The sequence below is a fragment of the Rattus norvegicus genome, chromosome 10 (assembly GCF_036323735.1).
Source record: "Rattus norvegicus strain BN/NHsdMcwi chromosome 10, GRCr8, whole genome shotgun sequence".
Taxonomy (NCBI): Eukaryota; Metazoa; Chordata; class Mammalia; order Rodentia; family Muridae; genus Rattus; species Rattus norvegicus.
The window spans coordinates 34,841,724-34,866,899 of record NC_086028.1 but is presented as its reverse complement, the minus strand read 5'-3'; the positions used below and the strand labels follow the sequence as shown (position 1 = coordinate 34,866,899).

The window sequence follows — 25,176 nt, the reverse complement described above, 5'->3', positions numbered from 1 at the left end:
GCTCATATTACTTTTCCTGAGTAAGTGTTGCTAAAAATGTTTTATATTTCCTTTTCTCTTTTCTGTTCATTTCCGTTCTCTTAACCTTGTACATATGATCATGCACGGCTTAATGGCAGGGCTCTGTTCTGAGACCTGTGTGGTCAGGCAGTATGGACATTATATGGTATGCTCGGACAAGCTAATAGGGTGATGATGTCACTAAGTGATATAATCTCATGGGACCACCTGGGTACACACACCCGCTCGCTGTTGACAGAATGTCCTGTATGGTATATGCATATGCTTTATTCCTCTAATCCCTTTTTTCTGGCAGGGTTTAGTATTCTAATGGAGTAACAAAGACCCACTCTATCCTCTTCACAGGAACTTTCTATCAATGACTGTTCCTGCTTTTGCCTTCCCTCTGCTTAAGCCTGCTGATCTTGTCTATTTCAAAGAAGTAAAACTAGGATCTTAAAACTCTTTACTGCTGCTGTATCTACCACCATGTTGATGTCCATCTGTCCCATCGACATTTTACATCTAACTTGTCTGCCTCCAACCATTCCACTGAAACTACTGACTTTGGTCATCTCAAGACATTTTTCCAAACTGACCTCTAAGCAAGTAGTTCTCAATCTGTGGGCGATGACCCCTTCATGGCTGTGGGTGTGTGTTTAATGATCCTTTCACAAGGGTCACCTAAGACCACCCTTCATATCAGATATTTATATTATAATTCATAACAGAAGCAAAATTACAGTTATAAAGTAGCAGTGAAAATAATTTTATGGCTGGGGATCACCATGACATGAGGAACTATGTTAAGGAGTCATAGTTTTAGGAAGGTTGAGCTCCACTGCAGTAAGAAACGGTGTACTAGCTGTGACCAACTGCAGGTCTTCATAGGGTCCTCCTGCTCCAACTGCAGGTCTTCATAGAGTCCTCCTGCTCCAACTGCAGGTCTTTATAGGGTCCTGGGTACGCCATCTTTATTTCTTCTTCCTCTACCTGACCCCTAGGTGGTGATTTCTGAGACTGCCCCCTAAACATAGGTCTAGGGGTTTTCACAGTTTATGCTTTTTCTTCACAAAATAATGCTATACAAAGTAGCCATATTTTTCAAATGTACTTTTCATTTTTTGCTTTGATGAATCTGAGTACCCATATCAAGTCAACAGCAAGCCAAGAACTGGGAGAGGACCATGGGAGATGCTGGGAGAGGGAAAGGGGTCCATTTCTTCTCATCTCAAGAAAAACCTCTAGTCTTGATCTACTGAGCTAACAGTAATTCTTGAGCATTTTTACCCAGTTCCAGGAAAGGAGGCCTGGAAGACATCTTTGTAGGTCCATCTATGTCAAATCATTCTGGTTTTTATTTATTCGTTTGCAGGCTGCTTTCCCTCACTTCCTAGACAAGACCATAGGACCACACGTAGCCTTTCAGCTACAGAAGGCCACTTCCAAAAGAATACTGTGAGACAAGGGAGAAATGTTTATTTACCCTCTGGGTGACAACTAGGGACAGGAGAGCTCTTAGCTTCTCTCTGACTTCCTACAGCAGAGTTGTAGTTTTACAGAAAAGATTAAACCAAAGCCCGAGAATGTGCAGATGCAGCCTTCCTTGTGAGATGGGTTATCAGAACAGTAAGAATCCCTTATTAAGAGGTGAGTTCCGGGGCTGGGGATTTAGCTCAGTGGTAGAGCGCTTACCTAGGAAGCGCAAGGCCCTGGGTTCGGTCCCCAGCTCCGAAAAAAAGAACCAAAAAAAAAAAAAAAAAAAAAAAAAAAAAAAAAAAAAAAAAAAGAGGTGAGTTCCTTTTTGAGCAGCCAAAGCTTTCCTGATTCTAAATTTCTTATCTTTTTCTCTCTGCTTAGGATCTCCTCAGGAATCTAATTTGTCATAGTCCATTTCCTCACTAGTACACTAGTACAGTTGGAAGTTAACACTTCGAGCTGTCTCCCAGCATCTACTTATTTAAATGAACAAAAACAAACACCAAAAATCATATTGAACGCAGATATGTTAGGAAAGTGCTCTATTCTGAGTTAAACAATGAACCCCTAGAAATTCCATTTATCCAGCCATCTTCTTCCAGGGACCCATGAACTTTAATGTGACATCTATTAGCTAAGGGATAAGGGGGTGAGAGAAGAGATGACCACAGAGTAAGCCACAGAAGTAAGGAACCTAAGTGACATATTTGAGGGGCAGGATTTTTCTATGTCTCACTGGCCCAGGAATTCAGACTGAAGGTAGGTCGAAGCCAAAGGCAGATAAGCAGGCAAGCATGCAGGAGGCGGTGAGAGGAATGCTCTTCCCAGGGAGAAAGAGGATCTTCCTGTTCTTTACAAGCCTTCTATGGAGTGCACAGGGCTCCCTCAAATTAGGAAGGACTGTCAGTTTTACTAATTTATGAATTCAGGTGTTAACATCATACAAAAATACTCACACAGAAATTTTGGTAACAATGTAAGACCAGTATTTCAGCAACCCTGAGCCCAAAAGGTAGGTAGGTAGGTAGGTAGGTAGGTAGGTAGGTAGGTAGGTAGACAGACAGACAGACAGACAGACAGAGAGAGAGAGAGAGAGAGAGAGAGAGAGAGAGAGAGACAGACCATCTCTATTATTTCTATCAAGTCCTCCTCACAGCTCACCTTCCATTAGTAGTCTCCATCCTTCACAAATCCTTAAAGGAAAATGTTATAGTAAAGTTGCATTGTTATATCTAAAAACATTTCTGTTATTCCCATTCTTGAATGTGTATCCATTTAAATGTTAAATAAAACTAATCAAAAATTAAAAGCTCCTTTCAATTATCCTCTAGCTTTATTTTTAACAAAGACAATATTCAAATTGTGTGGTCTCTTGAATATTATTCTACTCACTTTTTACTTTTGAATATAATATTTTAAAAAGTACATACATTTATTTTTCTAACTGGCAATTTTTACTTCTTTGGCCATGTTCTAAAGAAATCTGTCAAAAGTTACTCTCTTTCTATTCAGGATTTTAGAGGAGGCAACAAAGTATCTCCTGCCCACTCACAGTGCTAGCTGTGTGGGACAGCACTGCAAGAAGAGTCCGTAGCCCAAGCGTCAGCAAGCCGAGCTGTCAATAGCTATCCATTATCATTTGTCTTCTGTACTTAGTTACTGTACATCTCAAATGGATTTTGATTATTTTTCACATCCTTAGAACTCGAATATATTTGCTGGATGTTCTCCATGGCATAATGAAAAGCATCTTAAAAGCAATTTTAAATGATGGCTAATACAAATCACTTTACATGAAAAGTCATGCTCAAAAATAATTTTTATTACAACTGATGTAACAAATATCACATTCAAGAGAGATGCTATAAATCAAAGCAAGTAAAAATGGTAGCTCAGTCCTCAGACAAAAGTGGTATCTGAGTACACCAGGAGTGTTAAGTATTTAAACTACCTTGCTGCCTGCTCCATGAAAGGATTTCAGCATTGAATATGATTCCTTCAGGCCCTTTCTTTACTTGGCTCCTGTTCATCATGCTTTCTGCTTGCCTCTGACCATTCCTTCTCATTTTCCAAGGTTCTATCCACTGCTCAATTTTCTCAACAAGCAGCCACCTACATGACAATAATATATAAGTCTAACTCTTTCTTGAAATTTAGCATTTATCATTCAACTGTCTGCTAGGTATTTCTCTATGAATTTGTACTTCTACTCGGGTTATCTTCTGGTGCTAAGATCCTAGCCAACCAAATCATCTACTTAAACACATGTTGTTGGATTCCCTGTTAAAAGCCAGGAAGTGACTATCTAGAGACCCAGCTCAGTCAACAGAACCTTCTGGTTTTGTCTGCCACAAGACCAACCAAAGTTAATGACTGACCCACTAATGCTGATACACGCAGGGATCTAGGACACCACCAAGAATCCAGAGCAAAGCCAGGAAGTAACAGATGTTAGTAGTCAAAGCACTAAGCAGGCTGAGAGCTATTTGTCAAATTCTGGTCAGCCTGGGCTATGTGGTGAGGCCCTGTCTCAAACAACAGTTACGATACAATTCAGAGGAAGCTGAGTGCAGTGTAGTAAGCCTGTAGTCTTAGAATCTCTGGATACTGAGGCAGAAGCATCTTTTGAACCCAGGGGTCAAAGCTAGCTTGGTCTATATAACAAGACCCTATCTCAAGAATCCAGAACAGTATCCAAGACATTAACTCTTGGGCAGAAAAATAAAGAATATTGGTACACTTTTGTTGTATTTTTAAATCACTTCTTTATTTTAGCACCATTAGGCCTAGTACATGACGAGAATGACAAAGACTAGACTATCAGGTCCAATAACGTCAGGTGCAGGAAACAAGCTAGGAATTGTATAGCTGACCCTTATAAGGCAGAGGAACTTGTCAAGAGATGTTTAAGCTGAGTTGCTGAGACAGGAGGTAGAGAAGAAAACATGGAAAGAGAGCAGCCATAAACTCAGTCACAGTAGAGGAAAACTGAAGAAATCATACAAGAATAGGTGGTTTCAAGTTTTCATAATCTGAGCTGTCTATATAGCAATGAACAAGAAAATAGGCAAACATTTAAATGTACAAAATAATCAAAGACACTTGTTGAGGTAGGTCTTAACTTTATCTCTTAAAATACCTCTCAAAGGGGGGCGGGGTGACATACATTTACATCAGTGAATATGTGCCTTTCAAGGAAACATCAATAAATAGAAAATCAGGCATGGAGAGGCCCCCCTGGCACCAGGTCCACTTGCTGCATGGACCACCCTGCTGCATGGCCCACCTCTAGCAGGAGCCACTACAGTGTACAAGTATTTGGTAGGCAGATGGGAGAGAAAGAAGTGGAAGTCTGAGTACTGTGGAGAGACAGAACTGGAGACATGAGAGTACAGAGGAGCAGCCTGATATGAGTAGCCTGCCTTGCCACCTGAGGCCATGGTAGAGTCTTGGCCCTCACCTGCTGCAGCACTTGGGAGAGTGAACCCTGCACCTCGCCCAGGCAGCACAATAGAGCTGGCCCTGCTGGTGTAGGCTTGGGCAAGCTGGCCCGTGAGGGTGTGAAAATAGGGGAACTGGCCCACCCCTGCCAGTTGTGGTATTCAGTGAGCTAGCCATCATCCTGGCAGTGGGTGCAGGAGAACCAGTGGGCTGACCAGCTCAGCTAACACCCAGGCCCCTAGCCAGGGCTTTGAGTGGGCCTACCCCAACATCTACCCCACCTACAAATGGCTGGAGTGCACAAAGGGACTGTTCCTGCAGATCCAAAGCTGCAGGGTCTTCACTTTACAGGGTTTAGAGAGGTCCAAGTGATATTGACAGTGTAGTGGAAGCCAGAGGCCTTAAACCAGAACAATGACTCATTAAAGCAACATTTGCAAGTAAAGCTGTGTGGACAAAAGGGTATACTGTCTGACACACAGCTTCCACAGTGTGGTGGTTTGGACAGGTATGGCCCCACAGACTCATGTGTTTGAATGCTTGGCCATAGAGAGTGGCACTATTAGGAGGTGTAGATCTGTTGGAGTAGGTGTGGCCTTGTTGGAAGAAGTGTGTCACTGTGGTGGCAGGACTTCGAAGTCTCAAATTCTCAAGCTAGGCCCAGTGTGAAATACATCCATTCTCCCACTGTCTGCCTTTGGATCAAGACGTAGAAGTCTAGGCTCCTACAGCACCAGCTGCTATGTTGCAGAGAGACTGTCAAAAAGCAAATGCTTTCTTAGGATGGGTGTCTCTAGGATTACCACAGAGTCTTGGAAAAACCAGTTTATAGCTTGTGCATTTGGTCTGACTTCTTCAAAAACATCTCTATTTTGTCTTTTCCATTAAAATGATTGGTAATTACACGGCTTCTTTAACTCTGAGACATGCAAATTTTAAAAAGGACATAGTTGCTTTCTTCCAAATTCCCAAATTACTTTCTACCACAAAATGCAAAGAATTTTCTTTCTTCCCCTAGCACAATACCTTCCTCCTAAGTGTCAGACAAGGAAAACCACTTGGCTTCTCATCCCAGCACTCTTGGTTAAAAACATTATTTCCTCTCCACTGAACTGTATAGGTAACCTTGTCAAAAGTCACTTGACCAAACCTAAGGGCTGATACCTGGATTTGAGTCCCACATCACTTATCTATGAACCTGATCACATACCTGCCTTATAACCAGGAAATATGTATCTGGGTACGTACGTACATGCATGCGTGTGTAAGCCCTAGGTGGATACTGAGTGCCTTCTTCAACCACTTGGCACAGTATTTTTGGAGACAAGGTCTTTTGCAGACCCTGGAACTCACTGGTTCCACCAGGCTGACTGGCCAGCCAATGAGCTGCAGGTATCTTCCTGTGTTAACGCATCCAGTTCCTTTGAGGGTGCTAAGGAGAAGATGCTGCTGACTGAACCATCTCCCAAGTCCACAACTGTTTTGTTCTTTTTCAAGACTGTTTTTATTATGTCCTTTATACTTTCATGTGAGTTTTGGGACAATTTATCAATCTCTCTAAAACAAAAAGAAAAGCAAACAAAACACCAAGTAATTTTTATAGGGTTATGTAGGCCAATTCAGAGTAGTGCTATATTAAGAATACTCTCTGCTAGACATGGTGGCACACGCCTTTAATCCCAGCACTTGGAGGCACAGGCAGGTTGGTTTCTGTGAGTTTCAGGCCAGTCTGGTCTTCATAGCATGTCCCAGGCAGTTACTAGTAGAGAAACCCTGTCTCTTAAAAAACAAAAACAAAAACAAAAACCCAAACATTAATAAACAAACAGAATACTGTCTCTGAGTCCATGAACATGAAAAACATTGTTTACTTAATCTCCTTCCTTACAAAATGGTTTATAGTTTTTGCTACCAAGACTGTTTTCACTAAACTTTCACTAAACTAACAAATATCTTTAGAAAGCTATGCAAAGAAACACAAAAACAGGCAGAGCTAGTACTTCAGCTTACGAATCTGCTCTCTTTAGCTACCATAAAGGATTTTTTTTTTAAAATAAATCAAATTTGGAAAAGAAAGGCAGGGGGTGGACTATGTGAGACCGGGAAGGAGAGGGCTGTTCCTAGGATGGTTAGGCTCAGACATGACGCCCCCATGAACAGTACTTTATGCTACAAGTCACAGTAGGATCTCAGACTACAGGGAAAGAACTGGGAAAAAACAATGGACATGGGAAGCCAGGTAAGGACTGTGTATAGTCTAAGAGAGGAGTGATGGAGGTAATAAATGTGAAAATCATCACATTTTAGAGGTTAAATTTAGGAGTTTGGATCACCATGCCTGTATAGGTTGGGGATCTAAGGAGGAAGAGGCCTAAGTTTCTAGCAAAACAGGACAATGCTAAAATAACATTGGATGGAGTTGGGACTGAGTTTTGTAGGAGCGAAGATGAACTGTCTCAGACAAAGGCTGGGAAGGAGAAGGCCATTCTTAGGATGGTTAGGCTCAGACATGACACCATCAAGGGCAAAGAACCTCTGTCCAACTGCAGTCTCCTGACAGTCTTTCTCCTCTTAAGCAATTCAAAAGAACCAGAACTCCACAACTGTTCTTCCCAAAGGTAGTTAAAGAAACTATCCCTGTCTGCCAAGCCAAGGGTGAAGCCTAATGAGGTCTTCCATTCATGGAAGGGCCCTGCTTAGGAGGAAGGAAGGCTGCCCAGAGGCCACGAAAAATCTGAAGAGGCAGACCCTGTAAATAAAAAAGTTCATCTTGAATCTCCTTGTTTATTTTTTGTGTGCATACATTGATGTGTGGGTGTGCTTGCCTGTGCACTCCTGTGAAGGTCAGAGGTTGACTTTGGGTATCTCCTTTACCACTCTCTACATTACTTTTTTGAGGCAGGGCTTCTTCCTGAACCTGGAAGTCACCATTTTGGCTGCCCAGTGAGTCCCCACAATCTACTGACCTCTGCCTTCCCAGAGGTGACATGAGTGCTAGGGACACACACTCGGCTCCTCGTATCCGTGCTTGTTAATCTTAACTGTTAACCTGACTCAACTGAGTGATGCTTAGGAAATTTGTAAAGGAGGCTGTGTCTGTTAACATTTCCAGACACTGATCAGGGCAGAAAGCTAGAGTAAGGAGGAAGCAGAGGCTTTCAGTTTAATGAAATTTGGGTTTTACAAGATGAAAAGAGATTTAGAAATTGGTTACATACAGCATGAATGCATTTAACACCTGTGAACTATTTCTCCTCAAATTATTAGAAGTGCTAAATTTATATTTATACTTAAGTGTCATAATTTGTTTTATTAATTTTATATGATCAAAGTGCATTAAACACATCTATGAAAACATTACAATGAAACCAATTATTGTGTACACTATGTGCTCATAAAGATGTCTGAAAACAAACAAGCTAGCAGCATCTCCCGTCAGGCTCCCCCTCATTACTTTTTACTTCTGTGGTGTTGGGAATTGAAGACAGCCACAAGCTGGATGGAGGTGATGCTGCTGACAGGTTCATTGTCCCAGTGTGACTCCCACTTGGAATGACACCTTCACTAAGGACTGTCACACGTGATAAGCACAAACTGCTTCTGAGTGTAACCTCAGCTCCATGATTTTTAAAAACTCACAAAGACTTCTTCCCATAATGTTTTGTCACTCTTATAAAGTCCCAAGCCCCAAAAGACTAGGGGACACTGCCTCCCTTTCCAGCCCTTCTGTATAGCATCCTCCCCTTACTCTCTTAAATTCTGTTCATGGAGTATTTTGGACCCTTTGGTCTTCATGCCAAAAAAAAGGAAGTGATCTTCCTCTCTGTCCTCCTCTTTAGTGTCTGTGCTCAGGCTTCTGCCTCAGCTTAAATACTGTTTCTTTAGGGAAGTGGGGTTGAACTGTTAGTATCATAATGTTTTAGACTAGTCAGAGAGATTATTAACAATTACTTCAAAATTTTTATTCCATGTCTCTTCTCTCCATTACAGAGTACTTGTTACACTTCCCTTCCCTTCCCCACCAAGAGCACAAAGGTACAGTAAGTACTTAAAAATGTGACAAATGAAAACGTGTAGCAACTGCCACCACCTGGATGTAGGATTTTTAGTTTCATGAGTTAGTCTGGTGACAACAACAGAAACAAGAAACTCCATCACTGATAAGAACTTTGAGGAACCTCAGAAAAGAGACAGTAAGGAATAAATAGCACTCCAACACTTACAAATAAAAATGGAGAATTGTGGGGTTGGGGATTTGGCTCAGTGGTAGAGCGCTTGCCTAGCAAGTGCAAGGCCCTGGGTTCGGTCCCCAGCTCCGAAAAAAAAGAATAGAAAAAAAATGGAGAATTGTACAAATATAGGACCAGTTAAGCCACTGTAAACCATTAGCAAAACTAAGAAGTCATTATAAAGAAATAATCTGTAGACACTGAAGAAGAGAACTGTAACCACAGGGTATCAGTGCTAAGGCATTATGTACAGAAGACAGAAAAATGACTTCGCCAAAGATAACTAGGTTTTGTCTCTAGAACCTATAACAATGTTCTTCATAAGCCTAGGTGGAATACAGTTATAGATCAAATAATGTGCTAATCAGCTGATCTTATGAGGAAGGGACCATCTTGGACTAGCCAAGTGAGTTCACTGTAATCACAAAGTTATTTAAGTGTGTGTGTTTTGGGGGGGGGGTCAGAATTAGTGGGAGGTTTGAAGATGGAGAAGGGCTGTATGCTAAGGAATGCAAGGCTACCTCTGCATGCTAGAAAAGGCAAGAATCTTCTTTAGAGCTTCTAGTAGAAGTGCAGTGTGATAGCTTAACTCTAGCCCACTGATACTCAATGCAAACTGGGGGCAGCGGCTGGGTTTTGTTGTTTGTTTTCTAAGGCAGGGTCTCACTGCCTAGTGAAGGTTGCCCTCAAACTCATGATCCCAGCCTCAGCCTCACAAGTGCTGGGATTATAGATGTGTACCACCATGCCAGCCTAGAGTAAGGATTCTAACTCTAGATCTATGAATCATGTGAGGCTTCAAGATATAATCTAACTGTCTCTACTTACATATTCTGTGTACATCTACATAAAAGATATATTTTCCTGCAGGAAGGGCCACAGCTTTTATCAGGGCCACTAATTTTGTCAAGATCTATAAGACCATAATCTATAAGATCTAAAAGCAGACAATATGTTCATGACATGGAATAGTAATAAAAGTAAAATAAAAACAAAAAAATAAAAAATAAAAAAATAAAAAAAATAAAAACAAATCAGGATTCAAAAATTGTTTTTACAGACTGAATGAACAGAATTATGTGGCTTAGGATGGGACTCTATGAAAAAAGACCATGGGTTTAATCAAGAGTGAGCCCAGGATGAGTCAGTGTTCGGATCACCAACACCTTCTGTAGAGCTTCAGGCCTCTATCCACAGACAGAAAGAGCTGCACCTCTACACTGCCAAACCAAACCTGCGAGACTGTTCAGTTGTGGACTTTTCTTTTTATTAGTTTCCTGTGGCTACTATAAAAAAAATCATCACAAGTTTGTTGGATTATAACATCAAAAGTCTGTTGTATCAGAATTCTGGAAGCCAAGTCTAAGATCAGGCTTCTTTCCCAGTTTCTGCTGAAAATCCTTGGTGCTCGCTGGATGGGGGAGAATCACTGCAATCTCTGATTGACTCCTTCCTCGGGTTCTCTTTCATGAGCTCTGAACCCTTCTGCCACTCATTGGTCACTAGATTTTGGTTTATGCTAATTAGTAAAATGTCATCTTAATCTATAACTAAAAACACATTCAAAAGTTCTACTTCCAAATTAGGTCACACTGCAGTTCTAAGTGGATATGGCTTCTCTTTAGCCTCTTTTATAAGGGCACTAATCCCATTCATGAGGGTTCCACTCTCATTATCTAATCACTCCCAAAAGATATCACCTCTAAATATTGTCACTATGGGGGAGCAAAGTCCAGCACAGTAATTCTGGGATGACACTAACACTCAGACACAAAAGACTGGGTGGGATTTTTATAGACAAGATGGATACATTCTGAGGCCCAAGATGCCAAATTCTTAAGAACGACCAAAATTAAACCAAACCAAACCAAAGTCAAACAGACACCCCCACAGGAACATGAAGTCTAAAGGTTAGAGAACTTGAGTCAAGATAAGGAAATTTTCAACTATGTAGGAACATTTAAACCAACTTTTCTTTGGGGAAGAACATTTTGTGACCCTCTGTTTTCAAAGGATGAAAGTGGTAGTCCTTTGTCACTGTCCTTATTAAAGTATCTATTACGTAAGATGCAGGCTTCATGGAAGGGTTAGACTTGTGGATCATTGATGAGTTAAATTCTGAGTCTATAACTACTTCCCTTGTCTGTCTCTTTAATGGCAAGTAACCCTCTACCAAGAATGCAAATCCTGTGTGTGTGTGTGTGTGTGTTTATGTGTGTGTGTGTGTGTGTGTGTGTGTGTGTGTGTTTTGTGTGTGTAGTAAGGGATATGTGTTGGTGAGACACCAGGCAGAAGGTACACATGGTAAACAAAATTTGGAAGTCCTAAGAACCAAAGGAGCACCAAGGTTTAGCATGTAAACTGCTAGTGGTGAGACGAGTGAGTAGCATGAGGGAGAGTGAGGTCGGAGCTGATCAGAGTCCAGGCTCCCATTCTAGGGATGAGAAGCTACGGAGGGAGTTTAAACAAGGAGTGGCATTGCTGTTTTCAGAAAATTCTGGATACTGCAACAGACTGATAGAAGATAAGGGAAAAAACAAAAAACAAAAAAACAGAGACCAAGAAAACAAAAAGGGCAGGAGATAACAGCTACCTCCTGAGACTCTGGAAGTGGCAAGTACGCAGTGAACAGATAAACTGGAGGAGCAGATAACAGGTGGACTGTCAAAAACAAGCAAGTATGACTCCTGGTTTTGTCTATAAATGACTGGACAGTGGCATTACTTACTGGGCTGGGAAGACTAGAGAGCAATGGTAGTTGACTGGGAGGTGAAAACTGAGCTGCAGCTCCACTGAACTGATTAAATTAGAAAGACTTGAGGGTACTTGAGTAAAGATATCAGGTAAGCAACTACATGTATGAACCTAGAGCTGAGGATGGCAGAGGCCATGTCTAAGGACACAAGAGAAGGATTAAAGGAGGCACACAGGAAGGAAAAAAGGACTGCCTTCAGAGCTTTAATTAGTCATGCTGGAGATCAAAACTGGAGTTATCTGTGCTACACAGATGCTCTATACCGAGGGCTACATTCCTAGTCCTACTTTTTGAGGCAAAGTAAATTGCCCAGGCTAGCCTTGAACTTAAAACTTCTCCTGAGTTAGCTGTCTGAGTAGCTGAGATTAATCACAGATGCATGCTATATACTCGACTTTCTTTAAAAGACAGTATTTTTTGATTACTGGATTAAGTGTTCATTGAGTTTTGCTTCAAATTTATGATCTCAAACTTCAGCTGGATTACAAGGTTCCTTACCCCCAAACTCAGCCCCAGCATTCACCTGCTTGGCAATAGGAAACTGGGAATTTAAAAAAAAAAAGGTTTCTGGCTTGTCCATGATGTGGTTTTGCCAAGATGATCTGGAATAGAGGAACAATGGATGGATATGCAGGAAAAAATCATGTTAGAAGTCAGGAAGAGGCAGAAACTCACTCTATCCAGTGGGGCCACTGAAACAGTTGAATGAAGGTTGAGTTTGAACATAATTGAGTGGTAAGGAAGATACCTGCTAGAGAATAAGAAAAGACTAGAAAGACAATTTGGTGGCTACAACATTAAGTTATTTTATGCCTGTGGACCTAGATCTGTTTATGAAAACAAAGGCAGTAACTGTATCTCCTGATCTCACAGTTCAAGTAGACCCTGAGAAGTTGCTTAGTCTTTACACAATCCTAAATTCCACCCCATGTCACTGGAGCTGGAAAGGATCTCAGATATTGAGAAAATGAGGAACCTTTTCAAAGAAGGAAAGGAAATATAGGAAGCAGATTCGTTTGCTGTGAGCAGAGGGGAAAGGGTGGGATTTTACATTAAGAAAAGGCAAATTTACCCAACGGCTCACAAACAAGCACAGCTATGCTCATCCCCCTGGTACCCAAAGACAAGCAACTTCTGGTTTTAGCTCTTTCGCTGGCCAGCCTTCACAGTTCTAAAATAGTAAGGGCCATTATTTCTTTGTCTACTTTACACAGCATCTGTGGATTTATAATTGTCACAGAACAAGGTTCAATTCATTTATCTTCTAAATTTGTTTTGATTTTGTTTTTCTTTGTTTTCCTGTGTGGTTAAACCTTTCTAGCATCTGCAACTCCTGACGACCTCTTGAGGCTTACCCTGTGAGAGGATTGTACTGGCTCCCCCAGCTGCATCTATCATGCTATCCTCTTGTCATTTCTTCAGCTTTGTCATCTACTTATAGATCCTTAAGGTCACAAACCTTCTGCTCTGAAATTGTAATTATCCCCCATGCTTAATTTCCAGATTGTTTTTACACAGTGAACAAACAACATAACTAACACAAATGTCACCACCACCCTATAAACAGGAAAGTTGAGACCTTGTGCTTGCATCTCATTTCCCTTTCTAGGACTGGCTACTCAAAGTCATATCCTAGATTCTGTGCTTTACATCTGGACCAACCAATCACAGCTGCTCCTAGAGTACTTCTTTTTTTATTTTTTCCCAAGACAAGGTTTCTGTGTAGCCTTGGCTGTTGTGTAGCCTTAGGTGTCCTGGAACTCCCTCTGTTGTTGAGGTTGGCTTCAAACTCATAGAAATACACCTACCTCTGCTTCCCAAGAGTTAGGATTAAAGGCTGCCACCACCAACACCCAGAGAGAATACTTCTTATTTAATGAAAAGCAGACTCTGCTAACATATTCTTGCTCAGACTAACCACACCTTGAAGTCATCCTGATCTTACTTAAGGTACAGAATAAACTTAAGAGTAAAAGGGGAGGGGGTATAACTCAGTCATGTTTGTCTAACATGAGCGTGGCCCTGGGCTCAAGATCAAATACTGAAAAACAAACCAATTTCCAGATGTTTCTTCCTTAGTCATCACCTTTCGGCGGTGAATACCCCCATTTTGCCCTCATGAACACTTGCCCCCACATTTTCTAAGAAATCCATTATTGTGTGTGTTGCAGTATTCACATGAAGGTGACAACTGTGTGGAGTCATCTCTCCTACTTCTATGTGGGGTCTAGGGATCAAGCTCAGGTTGTCAAGTCTGCACGGTAAGTGCTTTTACCCTCTCAGCCACCTCACCAGCATACTCTCCCCTGTCAATGTAATAATCTGTGCTTGTCCTGGAGATGAAGATGAGGGTGTAAATACACACGGCACTGATCTCTACCCATAGCCCTGCAGCAATTTGTTTTAATCCAGAGAAATGCATTGATGACCTAATCAATACAAAACCCTTCTTATTTTGCATATTACTTTGAGCCCTTGTCCACTGTAAACAAACTTAACACAGTCATAGTTCAAACAATTTGTGTTTATTTTTGTAGCACATACAGAGCTTTAACGATGTCCTCTTTTATGGCTGTGTAACATTCCACTGAGTGGATTTATCATAATTTATTAAACTTACTTGGGAAGTAACACAAAGAGGTGGTTAGAGTATGGGCACTGCCGTCAGGCAGGCCTACCTCAAGTCCCAGCCCTGCCCCATTTCCAAGGCCACAGTGTGCTGCCTCATTCTCTTTAATTCACCTTACACTAATTGCTCAGTACCACTCTTATATGTTCCAAATACCATATGCATCCCTGAATATACAGGAGTGGACACAAGAGACAGGCTCCCTGCCCTGCCTCAGAAACAAAGAAACGAGATACATTTCAGTTATGTTAAGTGCTATAAAGAAAACAAGCACCAAATGAAAGACTGGAGTGCCTTGAATTCCCCAAGCACTGAGAGGATAGAGTACCACCTGCAGCTTTTAGGAAACATCGGTACCATTTGTGGGACACAGCACATACCCAATAGCTACATTATTGCTCCAGACAAACTGAGAACACCAAAGAAACAAGATCCTCTCCTACCCCCACTCACCAGTCAGTGTATCTCTTGTGCATTTTCAAGGCTAGCGCTCTCTAGAGAATTCTGATCTACAATGTTTTTAACTTTCATTCTCTCTCCTCACGTTCATGTTTCCTTTTTCATTCTTGAACACATAGTATATTTCTAAAGATTGGCCTAACATTATCATCTGCAATCCTGTCATCTGGTTATAGGTCTTGTTATAGGTCATTTTCTGCTTCTTCATAAGCCTGGTGATTCTGGACTGGGTCAGTTTCAGATTTTATAATTTTACATATTAAGGCGTTCCTTTAAATATCATCTAGACATTTGGAACAGATTACATGGTCTCAGTCAGATTCTTTAAAGGTTTGCTTTTAAGCTTCAATGGGGAGAGGGTCCCAGAACAGCATTGCTCTAGGAGTAATCTGGCCTCACTCACTACATGCTTCTGCTCACCAAGTTTTTCTATTCTGATGAATGAGAACCTCATGGATTCCCAGCTTTCTGTGGACTCCTGGAACCATCCTAACTGCTTCTTTTTGGCAGTTCTTCTCCCAGCCTCCAGTAATTTCTTCACACAGGTCGGTGCCTAGACTGGAGGACAGTCCCCTGCAGCAGTCCCACTGGCTCTCTGCAGCCCCCTCTTCTGCTCCAGCGGTGCCTCACCCTCCTCAAGTTCTGGCTCATCAGCTCATGAGACTATAGACCTGCATCTGAGCTGCCTATCTCTCTGCACTGAAGCCTAGAAATTCCCAGAGAGTAGGAGGCAATGGTGGGGCTCTTTTCTCAGGGATTCCCACCCCACGCTACCTACTGACCTTATCTAAAACTTCTGCTCATAGGCTGTCTGGTATTCTGATTAGTTAAGGTTGAGAGGGAACCAACAGCAGTGAACATACCATAGCCAGAAGTGGATGTTCTCATGTTTGACTTCAAGTCCCTTTAATGGGGAAAAGACAAGGTCGACCTCTTTTTCTCAATCTCTGGCTGGCCTGGAACTTGCAATATGGCCCAGGTAGGCCTTGAATTCACAAAGAACTGCCATCTTAGTGCTGAAAATTAAAGTCCTGTGCCAATACACCCAGCTAAACAAATCTCATTTTAAAAAAATGAAACCTTTCTAGACTATTAGTTCAAATAATATTTTTCATTTTTCTGATCTCTATACTATACAATACAATAATGGAGTCTTACTCTGATCATTCCTGTTCTACCCTGTCCTAAGATCCTGCCGTCACCTTTACCAGCACACCAAGCACCGCAGGGTTAAGCACAATTACATATCTAAATCACTTGCTAGTATCAGATATAGCCTTACAAGCTTGGCTCAACTGAAGAAGATAAGACCTGTTACTTCCAAGAATTCAGTCTGGGACAATTTAGCAATCAAAGCCTCAAGTTATAATACAGTCAGGCTTTAATGGGCAAATAAAAGAATGTTCTTACAGGACTGGAGAGAAACATTTTATCATAGGTCCTGTAGGCTCTCCACAAACATAAACCCTGAAGGTACTGAATGAAAGCAGCTACTGATGCCAGCTTGCATGTGGACAAAACTCTATTTCAACAGAATGATCTGGAAGTCCCTGCTTCAGAACAAAATCCACCTGCAAAATGAAGAAAACCTTTAGTCTTTCAAAGTGTTATGCCTGAGTAGTACTATTCAGCCAAGTTTGATCCTGTCAACAAGATGACCCAAGGTTTTTTCATGTCAGAATTTATACAGGTTCTTTTTGTGCATACACAGAGCTTGCATAGCACAAGCACAGAGTAGGCTTTTAAATTGTTTTTTTTTAAATGATATTTGAAGGGTTCACTTTGTTTTACTCAACATTACCTCTAACAATAAGGAAAACCTCACAATTAAAATCATGGAAAATAACAAATGCCTACTGCTCACAAAAAACCTTAAGAGTAATAAAACAAAAGGTGATGGTCTAGACAAACGTAAGGGCTGCATTCTGTGAATGGGTCAAGTGCTATACTTTAAAAAAACTAGCCATGAAGACACTCCATTCATGCCACTGACATTGATATGACTGAACCACTAAACCTCCTTTTCATCAATTACATAAAGGATGAAATATAAAACACAAAACACTCCTTCTCTATTTTGTTTATTTTATACAAATTAAGTTCATATAATATGGGCTGGAGAGATGGCTCAGCGGTTAAGAGCACTGGCTGCTCTTTCAGAGGTCCTGAGTTCAATTCCCAGCAACCACATGGTGGCTCACAACCATCTGTAATGAAATCTGACGCCCTCTTCTGGTGTGTCTGAAGAGAGTGACAGTGTATATATAACATAAATAAATGTTTTTTAAGTTCTTATAATATATGAACTTATGATATATATCAAAAATATTTTGTTATGGAAGAAGCTAGCTCTGAACCTTTGATCCTCTTGCCACAGCCATTTGAGTGCGGGCTTCCCCTACATATCTAATTTTAAAACTATTTTTGAAATAATTTTAAATTACATGGAGGGTATGTGCATATAACTGCAGTTGCCCACGGAAGCCAGAGGAATCAGACCCCCTGGAACTGCAGTCACAAGTAGTTGTGAGCAGCCAAACATGTGCACTGGGAATCAAACTCAGATCTTCTGCAAGAAATACATTCTTTTAACCACTGAGGCATCTCTCTAGCCCCGTCGCCTCTATTTTAAATAAAACCTACCTACTCCCAACTGCCTACAAGTAATTTCTGATTGTCAAAATTCAAAGTTATCTAGAATTTAAAGATGTTATATGTTGAATCTTTTTAAATTGTTCGATAAAAAAACAGAAAGCAAATACAAACCATGTTGACTGATTTGTTGCTCTAAATGGGCACATACGGTCTTCGAATTGACTGGTTCAAAAGAACAATATTCTTGGGCAAGGATATAGCTCAGTAGCAAAGTGCTTGGCAAGCACTATGAGGCCATGAATTTAGCTCCTAGTAGGACAAAAAGAAAACTGAGCAATATTCTCTTTAGTGAGTATGTATATTTTGGCAGGCTTCTTAAAGATTTGTCTTATTTCAGCCACGTCTTGCCCTAGGTGAGAGGATTTCAGAACATTAGTCTATTCTTAGCAGTCAAGGATTTCTTCTGTAACATTCAAAATAAAGTTCTGCAGTTTGTCTGTCTCTTACAACTTTTAATAAAAATTAACTATACATTAAAGGTATGTATGGCCTCTACAAAGTATGAGAGAGCCGCCCTACATTCAGATGCAACCCAGTACTGGCCTGGGCAAAGTCATGAGAATTTACTAGCTGTCACATATGTGTAAGCCTTATCTCCATTAACAACTCTCAAACAAGGCAACGCTTTTAACATTTGTCTCTACTAAAAAGTTAAAACTTTTTATTTTAATTTGGCCCATCGTTCTATATACATCAAGATTCTAGGAATCCTGACCAAGTCATCCAACATGTTTTTATCAAAATCACTAGCATAGCAATCAAAGACTTTCACTGTGTAAGGAAGAGCAGGAGGTAAAGGGGAAGCCAGCTAGGAAAGAAACATCAGACACTTTGCTCTGACAGAAACAGAAAAAGGAAGGTAGTAGTAGGTTGGGAGCCTGGTAAGGAGAGTGGGTAGTTCTACGTTTTTCGTAACATTTATATGCTAATAGAAATCAAAAGTGACAGGGAAAACATACCATGTAAAAATACTGTCTGCACGGCACAGTTCAATACAAACGCAACATGCACACCCCACATTTCCTTCTTGCCCCTCTAGCTCATTCTTTCAGCGCTGCAGCTTTTCTTGAGTTCTCTTCCTGAATGTTCAGAATACCTGCTCCTGGGATCACATGTACCTTTTCTGTAACTATTTTGAGATCTCTATGTCTAGTGGCCTTCCTCTGCTATTATCAACTGTAATGTTACGTGATCTCTTTCACCTTCGGTTTTATGTCAGTCTCCTGTTCGTGAAAATTCCTAAATCCAACTTCAGATTTGTTAAAGGGAGAATCAGGGTTTCAGCACAACCACAATTTCAAACATAAAAAACTGAGATAAACCTTTAAAAAAATTAGTTTGCAACTCTACGATCAGCAAGGTATCAGTAAGGTTTATTACTTGGCAAGGCTGTTCTCTGAGGTTTTAACACGCCATCCTGAAATTTCTGTACAATGCATAAAGTGGCCAATGCCAAACTCTTGCTGCCAGCAATCTGCATACATACTAATTACATCACCACCATAGGGCTTTCTCCTTCCCCAACCCCCACTCTGGGCTCAAACAAAAAGCCAGTGTGCATGCACATAAAGCACACTTACAATGTCTGTGCCACACACTAGCTAGGTCTGCTCTGCAAAGGGATTAGGGTGTTCCTAATTCAAAACTGATCACTGCACCAAGCAGCCGGAAAACAGCCATGATCTGTTCAGAAATGTACAACACAGTCCTTCAAAACTCCCTTTCTCAAAATGAGTACTTTTTATCAGGTAACATAAAAATGTTAGTCCAGAACAAAGAGCATCTCCACTCACTGATAAATTCTGTTTAATGAAAAATATGTCTCAAAGTATACTTGTTTAGGAAGTTTTTTTTTTTTTTTTTGGTTCTTTTTTTTTTCGGAGCTGGGGACCGAACCCAGGGCCTTGCGCTTCCTAGGTAAGCGCTCTACCACTGAGCTAAATCCCCAGCCCCAGGAAGTATTTTTTTTACAAAGTAGAATGCTAACACTTTCCAAAATGTACTTTTAAAATAACAACCTCTTAAGGATAATTAGAGTCAATCTGACCTTTATAAAGATAGAGCAAGTAAAACTCAGTAACTCGTATATGCCTAGCTGTGCAACTCACATTGGCCTGGAAAGAGCACTGTAAAAATAACAAGTTTCTAACTTCACAAATCAAGCCATGAGTATAGAACTAGCCATCGTGATAATCACTATGAAAACTTTAAATTTCTTGTGTCTTTTCAAGTAGGTATTATTGTTTTTGTTTTGGGGAAGAGGGTCTCACACCACAGGCTGTCCTGGGATACTCTATGGAGAATCAATCTACTGCTGTGATAACAGGTGTCTGCTTTAAATGGTTTTCTTAAACACAAAGTTTCTAGTGTACAAGCAGAATGTCACCTTGGAGTTCTTAAAAACCCACGGGTGTAGAAACACTTATGGGTAGACTTCCTGGGGAAAGACCAGCTCTGAATGGGAACTTCAGAAAGACTCCTTTAACCGCTTTACTCCAGGCTACTGCTCCTTCCTTTTCTGCAGTGCTTTTAATGGTGCTTGGCAAAGTGGGTTTCAATCGGCGCTGGCTGGACTGAAAGACCACATGGGTAAAGGCCATTTGTCCAAACCTTGACTGAAGCCACCTACAGTGTCCCGCCATAGCCATGCTGAAAAATCCTGACACAATTCTCATGTGGTATGGACTGGAAAGATGGGTCAGCAGTTAAGAGCAGTTGTTGCTTTTGCAGAGGACATGGGCCTGGTTGTCAGCACCCACAGAATGGCTCTGTAACTCCAATTCCAGGGGACACAACATCCTCTTCTAGTCTCTATGGGCACTACAGGGTACACATACATTTGACAAAACATCCATATGTAAAATAATTAATTTTTTTTTGAGGATACAATAAGGACACCTTTTCTTCACAGGAGAGGTGAATACTCTCTCAGTCCATTTTTTTTTTTTTAAGATAAGAAATGAAGACACCAAGCAGAATTATGTTGCTGGTATCATACAGTGTGTTTGTAGCAGAGGTCTGATACAGACCCTTCAACCTCACAATGCTATTTCCCAGTGACAGGTTAAGACAACTTTCAGTTTCCCAAACCGTTCTGCTGGCCTCCTACACGCATTGTCGAAGATGGGCCTTAACTTGGAGGTGAAGACAAACAGCTGACATTGGCACTCGAAACACTGCATCTTAAGTGAGGGTGGTGGTCTGGGTTGCCTGGGGGGGAACCAAGCCCCAAGCACAAACCACAGATTTCACAACACTTTACAGATCTTTCTGCAGAGTAGCTTGCCTCTTTCTTCCTCTTCCTCCCCTTCCACATGACCCTCACGGTCCTTTTCCCCTCCAGAAAATAGTGTAGCATTGTTACTGCCATAGTTTGGCAACATTACATGTCCCAACCACAGTGACTGGCACAGAGCAGGCAGCAAATATTTATTGAATGGAGCAAAGAAAAAACTGTTTCTGTGGTCAAACAGGGGCCTTAAGTGCTGATTCTAACCTAGTGGACTAAGAAATACACACCATAAGCATTTGGTCGCTGGTGTAAAAAATGAACGCTTAAGAGCCCAATCTAAGCTGAAGAAAGAAACCTTATGCCCCAAGCCAGTACGTCTCAAAAGCAGCAGCAGCAGCAGCAGCAGCAGCAGCAGCAGCAGCAGCAGCAGCAGCAGCAGCAGCTTAATATGCATTATACAAATAGTGAACTCAGAGGGCACATTTTAATATTTTAGACTATAAAAACAAACACCATTATCCTAAAGAGTTCCTAAACATCTAAACAGGAATCATAGTTTTGTTTTTTTTAATCCTCTCAACATTGTAAGGTGAGAACGGGAGATAGGATAGGAGACATCTCCCCAAAGTCCAGCCTGCCACAGCCCCCAAATATCACACTCCACGGAGCAACGTCCTTTAAAACACAACCAGTAATTAACATAGGAGTTTACACCAAATCATTAAGTATGCACAGCCGGCATACACAAGGGGAACGCCAAGGCTAAATCAAATGGCTTCAAAGACGATTCCTGACCATTTTACCTCTTTCCCTCTGGATGGGCACCCGTGACCAAAGACTTGGCTACTAGTTCAGCTACTCTCACATTCTTTATAATGTGAAAATCTCTAGCGTTTCATGACAGCAAAACTACCCGGGTCAGAGAAAGCCAAAAGCAACAGGGACCCTCTCCCCTTAGCCATTATCGAAAAAAAAAAAAAAAAACCCAAAAAACAAAAACCAGCACGTTTTGACGTTGGGGGTGGGGGGGTGAGTAGGAAAGGCGGGGGGGGGGTGGTTCTCATCCCTAAAGATTCACTGCAGTGTTAAATCCGTGGGATTTCAGGAACAAACCTGCCGATTCCAAAATACAGGTTAAGCATCTCGTCCACCATGAACTAGTTCTGCGCCCCTGCACCACCTCCTTTGTCTCAACTGTCCCTGCAAACTCGCATTCCAATGCCCTCCAGTAAACAAGCTACCTAAATGAAAAAGAGGAGGACATTCTAAGTCTCGCTCTCTTTTAATTTCAAGGGGAAATGCAGCAGGGTTTCTGGAGCCTCTTTACCCAGCGGGAAGCAGGCCAGGCTCCACAGCGCGGGGACCGCGATCCCCTTGGGCCGGCGGCCGAACGGCGCGCAGACACCCGGCCACGCCGCCCCCGCGACCCCCGCCCCGCCTCAGGCTTCCGCTCCCGCCTCACCTCCGTGGATGGGCAGCGGTGCCAGCACCTGGCCGCGGACCTCGGCCTTGGGTGAGTCGAGCCCGTAGCGCCCGCGGTCGATGCGGAACGTGAGAGGGGTGCCGCGGCCGGGCTCCTGCACCGTCACGTTGATGAGCGCCGTGTAGTACTCCTGGCTCGCGTTGTCCGCTCGCGTCGGCCACAGGCTGCAGGTCAGCAGGGCCAGCGCCGCGAGCCGGGCCGGGCCCGCCCGCGCCGCGCCGCTCATCGTCCCTCCGGCCGCCGCCGCCGCCGCTCGCGGACCGGGCTCCGGGGCCGGTGCTGAGAGGCGGGGCGGGCGCGGCCCGGGCTGCGGCGGGAGCGCGCGCGCGCCTCGCGAGGAGCCGGGCACGAGCACGGCCCTCCTCGGCGCCGCGGTTCCGTCGTTCGCTGCCCTCACGTCCGCGGCCCGCGCGCGGGCACGCGCCCCTGGGTCCCTCAGGGGAGGACGGCGCGTCAGGCCGCGTGCTGCCTCTCAGGGCAGCTCGACTGACGAGGGACCAGGCTTGCGGACAGGGCACCTGAGAAGACTCGGGGTGGGTGGGACGAAGCAGTCCCGACTGCTCCGGGAATGGGGGTTGGGGAGCGTAGGCGATGCCGCCTCAGGCGCGTGCCCGCTGCCTCCCCATTCCCTCCAGCCCAGCGGCAACGCGCAAGCCCGAAGCACAACCCCGTCCGCTACGCGTGCGCACTAGGCAATGCCTGCTCCCGCCCTCCCGCACGAGGGCCAGGGGCAGTCCAGTCACCTGCTTGCTGGCACCGGGCTCAGTGAACTGCCCCGGGCTTCCTAGCCCTCTATGACCTGGATCTGTGAAGCTTTCCAAGAACCTATAGAGATGTTGGAGATACGACTAAAAGGAACCAAGCTAAACGTTAGGTTTTAAATTAAATGGCTTTGAGAGCTAACATTTCCACTCGGTTGTTTGCATGCTGTATAATTGAAATCAGTTGGGAGGGTGTCTTTGCGTTTGGGGCCGGTAGAATTGGACTCAATAAGGCATCTGAGTGGTTAGCAAGGTCTGTTAGAGACAGATAGAAACTTCATAAGATTGGTATGGTCCTCTTCCCCAACCCCGACTCCCCCCAGAATACCCAGACCCACAGACACTCACTTCCTTTCTGTAAAGTGGAATAGTGCTTGCAGCATTCAACAAGGGCTCTGCTCGGTTTCTTCTGTAATTGGGCCTCTCCTCACTGGGGAAGCGGACCACAGTACCTATTCTCAGGATGAGACCCTAGAGTTGCCTGCCAAAAAGTTACAGGCTATGTTTGGCCCCTACATGGGGCTTTCTCTAGTAAGAATCTCCTCTTCCACTCCCATTTGTTGGTCCTGTCTTCTCTTTGCATACTTATCCCCCCCCCCCGTTCTTATCCTTAGCAAGGGTTTTTAGTGTAGGGGTGCTTATGCCACCAGCAAGAAGTGATATTACAGAAGTCCATACACACCCACAACAAAACCAGGGCAGAAGAAATAGCGATGAAAATAATTTATGGTTGGGGGTCACTACAACATGAGGAACTGTATTAAAGGGTCACACCATTAGGAAGGTTGAGAACCATGGTATAAGAGTATATGGTAAATGAGAATATAGCGTTTGGGGTACTTGGGTGTGGGAGGTCTCCTGGAGGATGTGGGCTGAAGTCTGAATAGAGCCCTCGGTTGCCTGTCAGTGAGCTGCCCTCATACGCACCACCTTGACAGGGCCGTTTCTCTCTCTCTACCATTTTCTCTGTCTCTTAAACCTCTCTACCTGTCTCTCTTCCCATTTCCCAGGTCATAAGAATGCCTCAGTCACCTGTATGCCCCATGTCAAATTCCCTTCTTCCCAGAGCTCCACTAAGAGCTACCACCTTCCCAGGTCCTAGATTCTATGAAGGGCTTCAGTCTATCAGGATCTGATCTGCTTGCTACCTCTAGGTGTGCAAGGTCACGTGTGTAAAACTCATTGAACAGTGCTTGGGGGACTCCAGGGGTCAAACCTAAGCACCGTCAAACCCTAAGCAGTGCTGAAACTCAAAGGGTTGTCCAGATTCTCAAAGCCTGTTTCCTTCCCCGTCCTCTCCCTCTCCCCTCCCCCTCCTCCTTCTCTTTCTCTTCTTCCTCTTGTGCTTCCCTGTTTGTTTTATTTTAAACTTCTAAACGATCCCAACTGGTCCTACAAAACCCTGCTCTTATTTTACTATCAGCATGTTTATTTTTTTACCAGGATTCCTAGTCTGATGTTCTGCCCCACAGACAGCCATTCTAATGTACTTAATGTATCTTTTCTTTGTGTTCTTGCAACATTTGTATCGTCTAGTATCATGTACTTTTTAATTATTAAATAATGCCCGGTTGTGACTGTCTTCTGTCTTTCATTCTCTTCATTCACACTGGGCGTTTAGATTTACAGTTATTAATGTTTGTGTTGAAATGTAACAGCTGAGGGCTGGGAGGTAGCTCTGGGCAGTGATTACTGTGGAAACACTAGAACCTAACTTCTGAACCCCAGAACTCACATAAAGACAGAGATGGTAAGACATGTCTGTAATCCCAGAGTTTCTACGGAAAGATGGGAGGTGGGGCTAAGACACCTCAAACAACATGGGAGGGCAAGGACAGATGCCCATGGTTGTCCTCTGACCTCCACATGTGTACCATGGCATGAATACATCCACACACACCGAACAAGCACACACATACATGGTTCCTAAGGAATGTAACATCTGTAGGAAAGTACAGAAATCTTGTGTGTGCACCCAGCAAATGTTTCCAAGGTGAAAGCCCTTTTGTAATAACTAGAACAAAATAGAGAACAGCATTAAAACCCTGGAAAT

The 25,176-nt window shown here is 42.9% G+C and overlaps 1 protein-coding gene across 4 annotated transcripts in view; it reads right to left on the bottom strand.

Moving 5' to 3' along the window:
* The window catches only part of Rnf130 (ring finger protein 130), a 113,211-nt gene extending 90,231 nt beyond the window's left edge, over window positions 1-22,980 (bottom strand). For 3 of the 4 annotated variants that reach the window (XM_039086813.1, XM_039086814.2, XM_039086812.2), the window contains exon 1: window positions 22,342-22,980. In XM_039086813.1, the coding sequence (XP_038942741.1) occupies window positions 22,342-22,588 (247 nt within the window). In that variant the 5' untranslated portion in view covers window positions 22,589-22,980. The remainder of the gene's footprint in view (window positions 1-22,341) is intronic. The other variant, NM_001037658.2, reaches the window with a different exon arrangement.
* Between the last annotated feature and the right edge of the window lie 2,196 nt (window positions 22,981-25,176).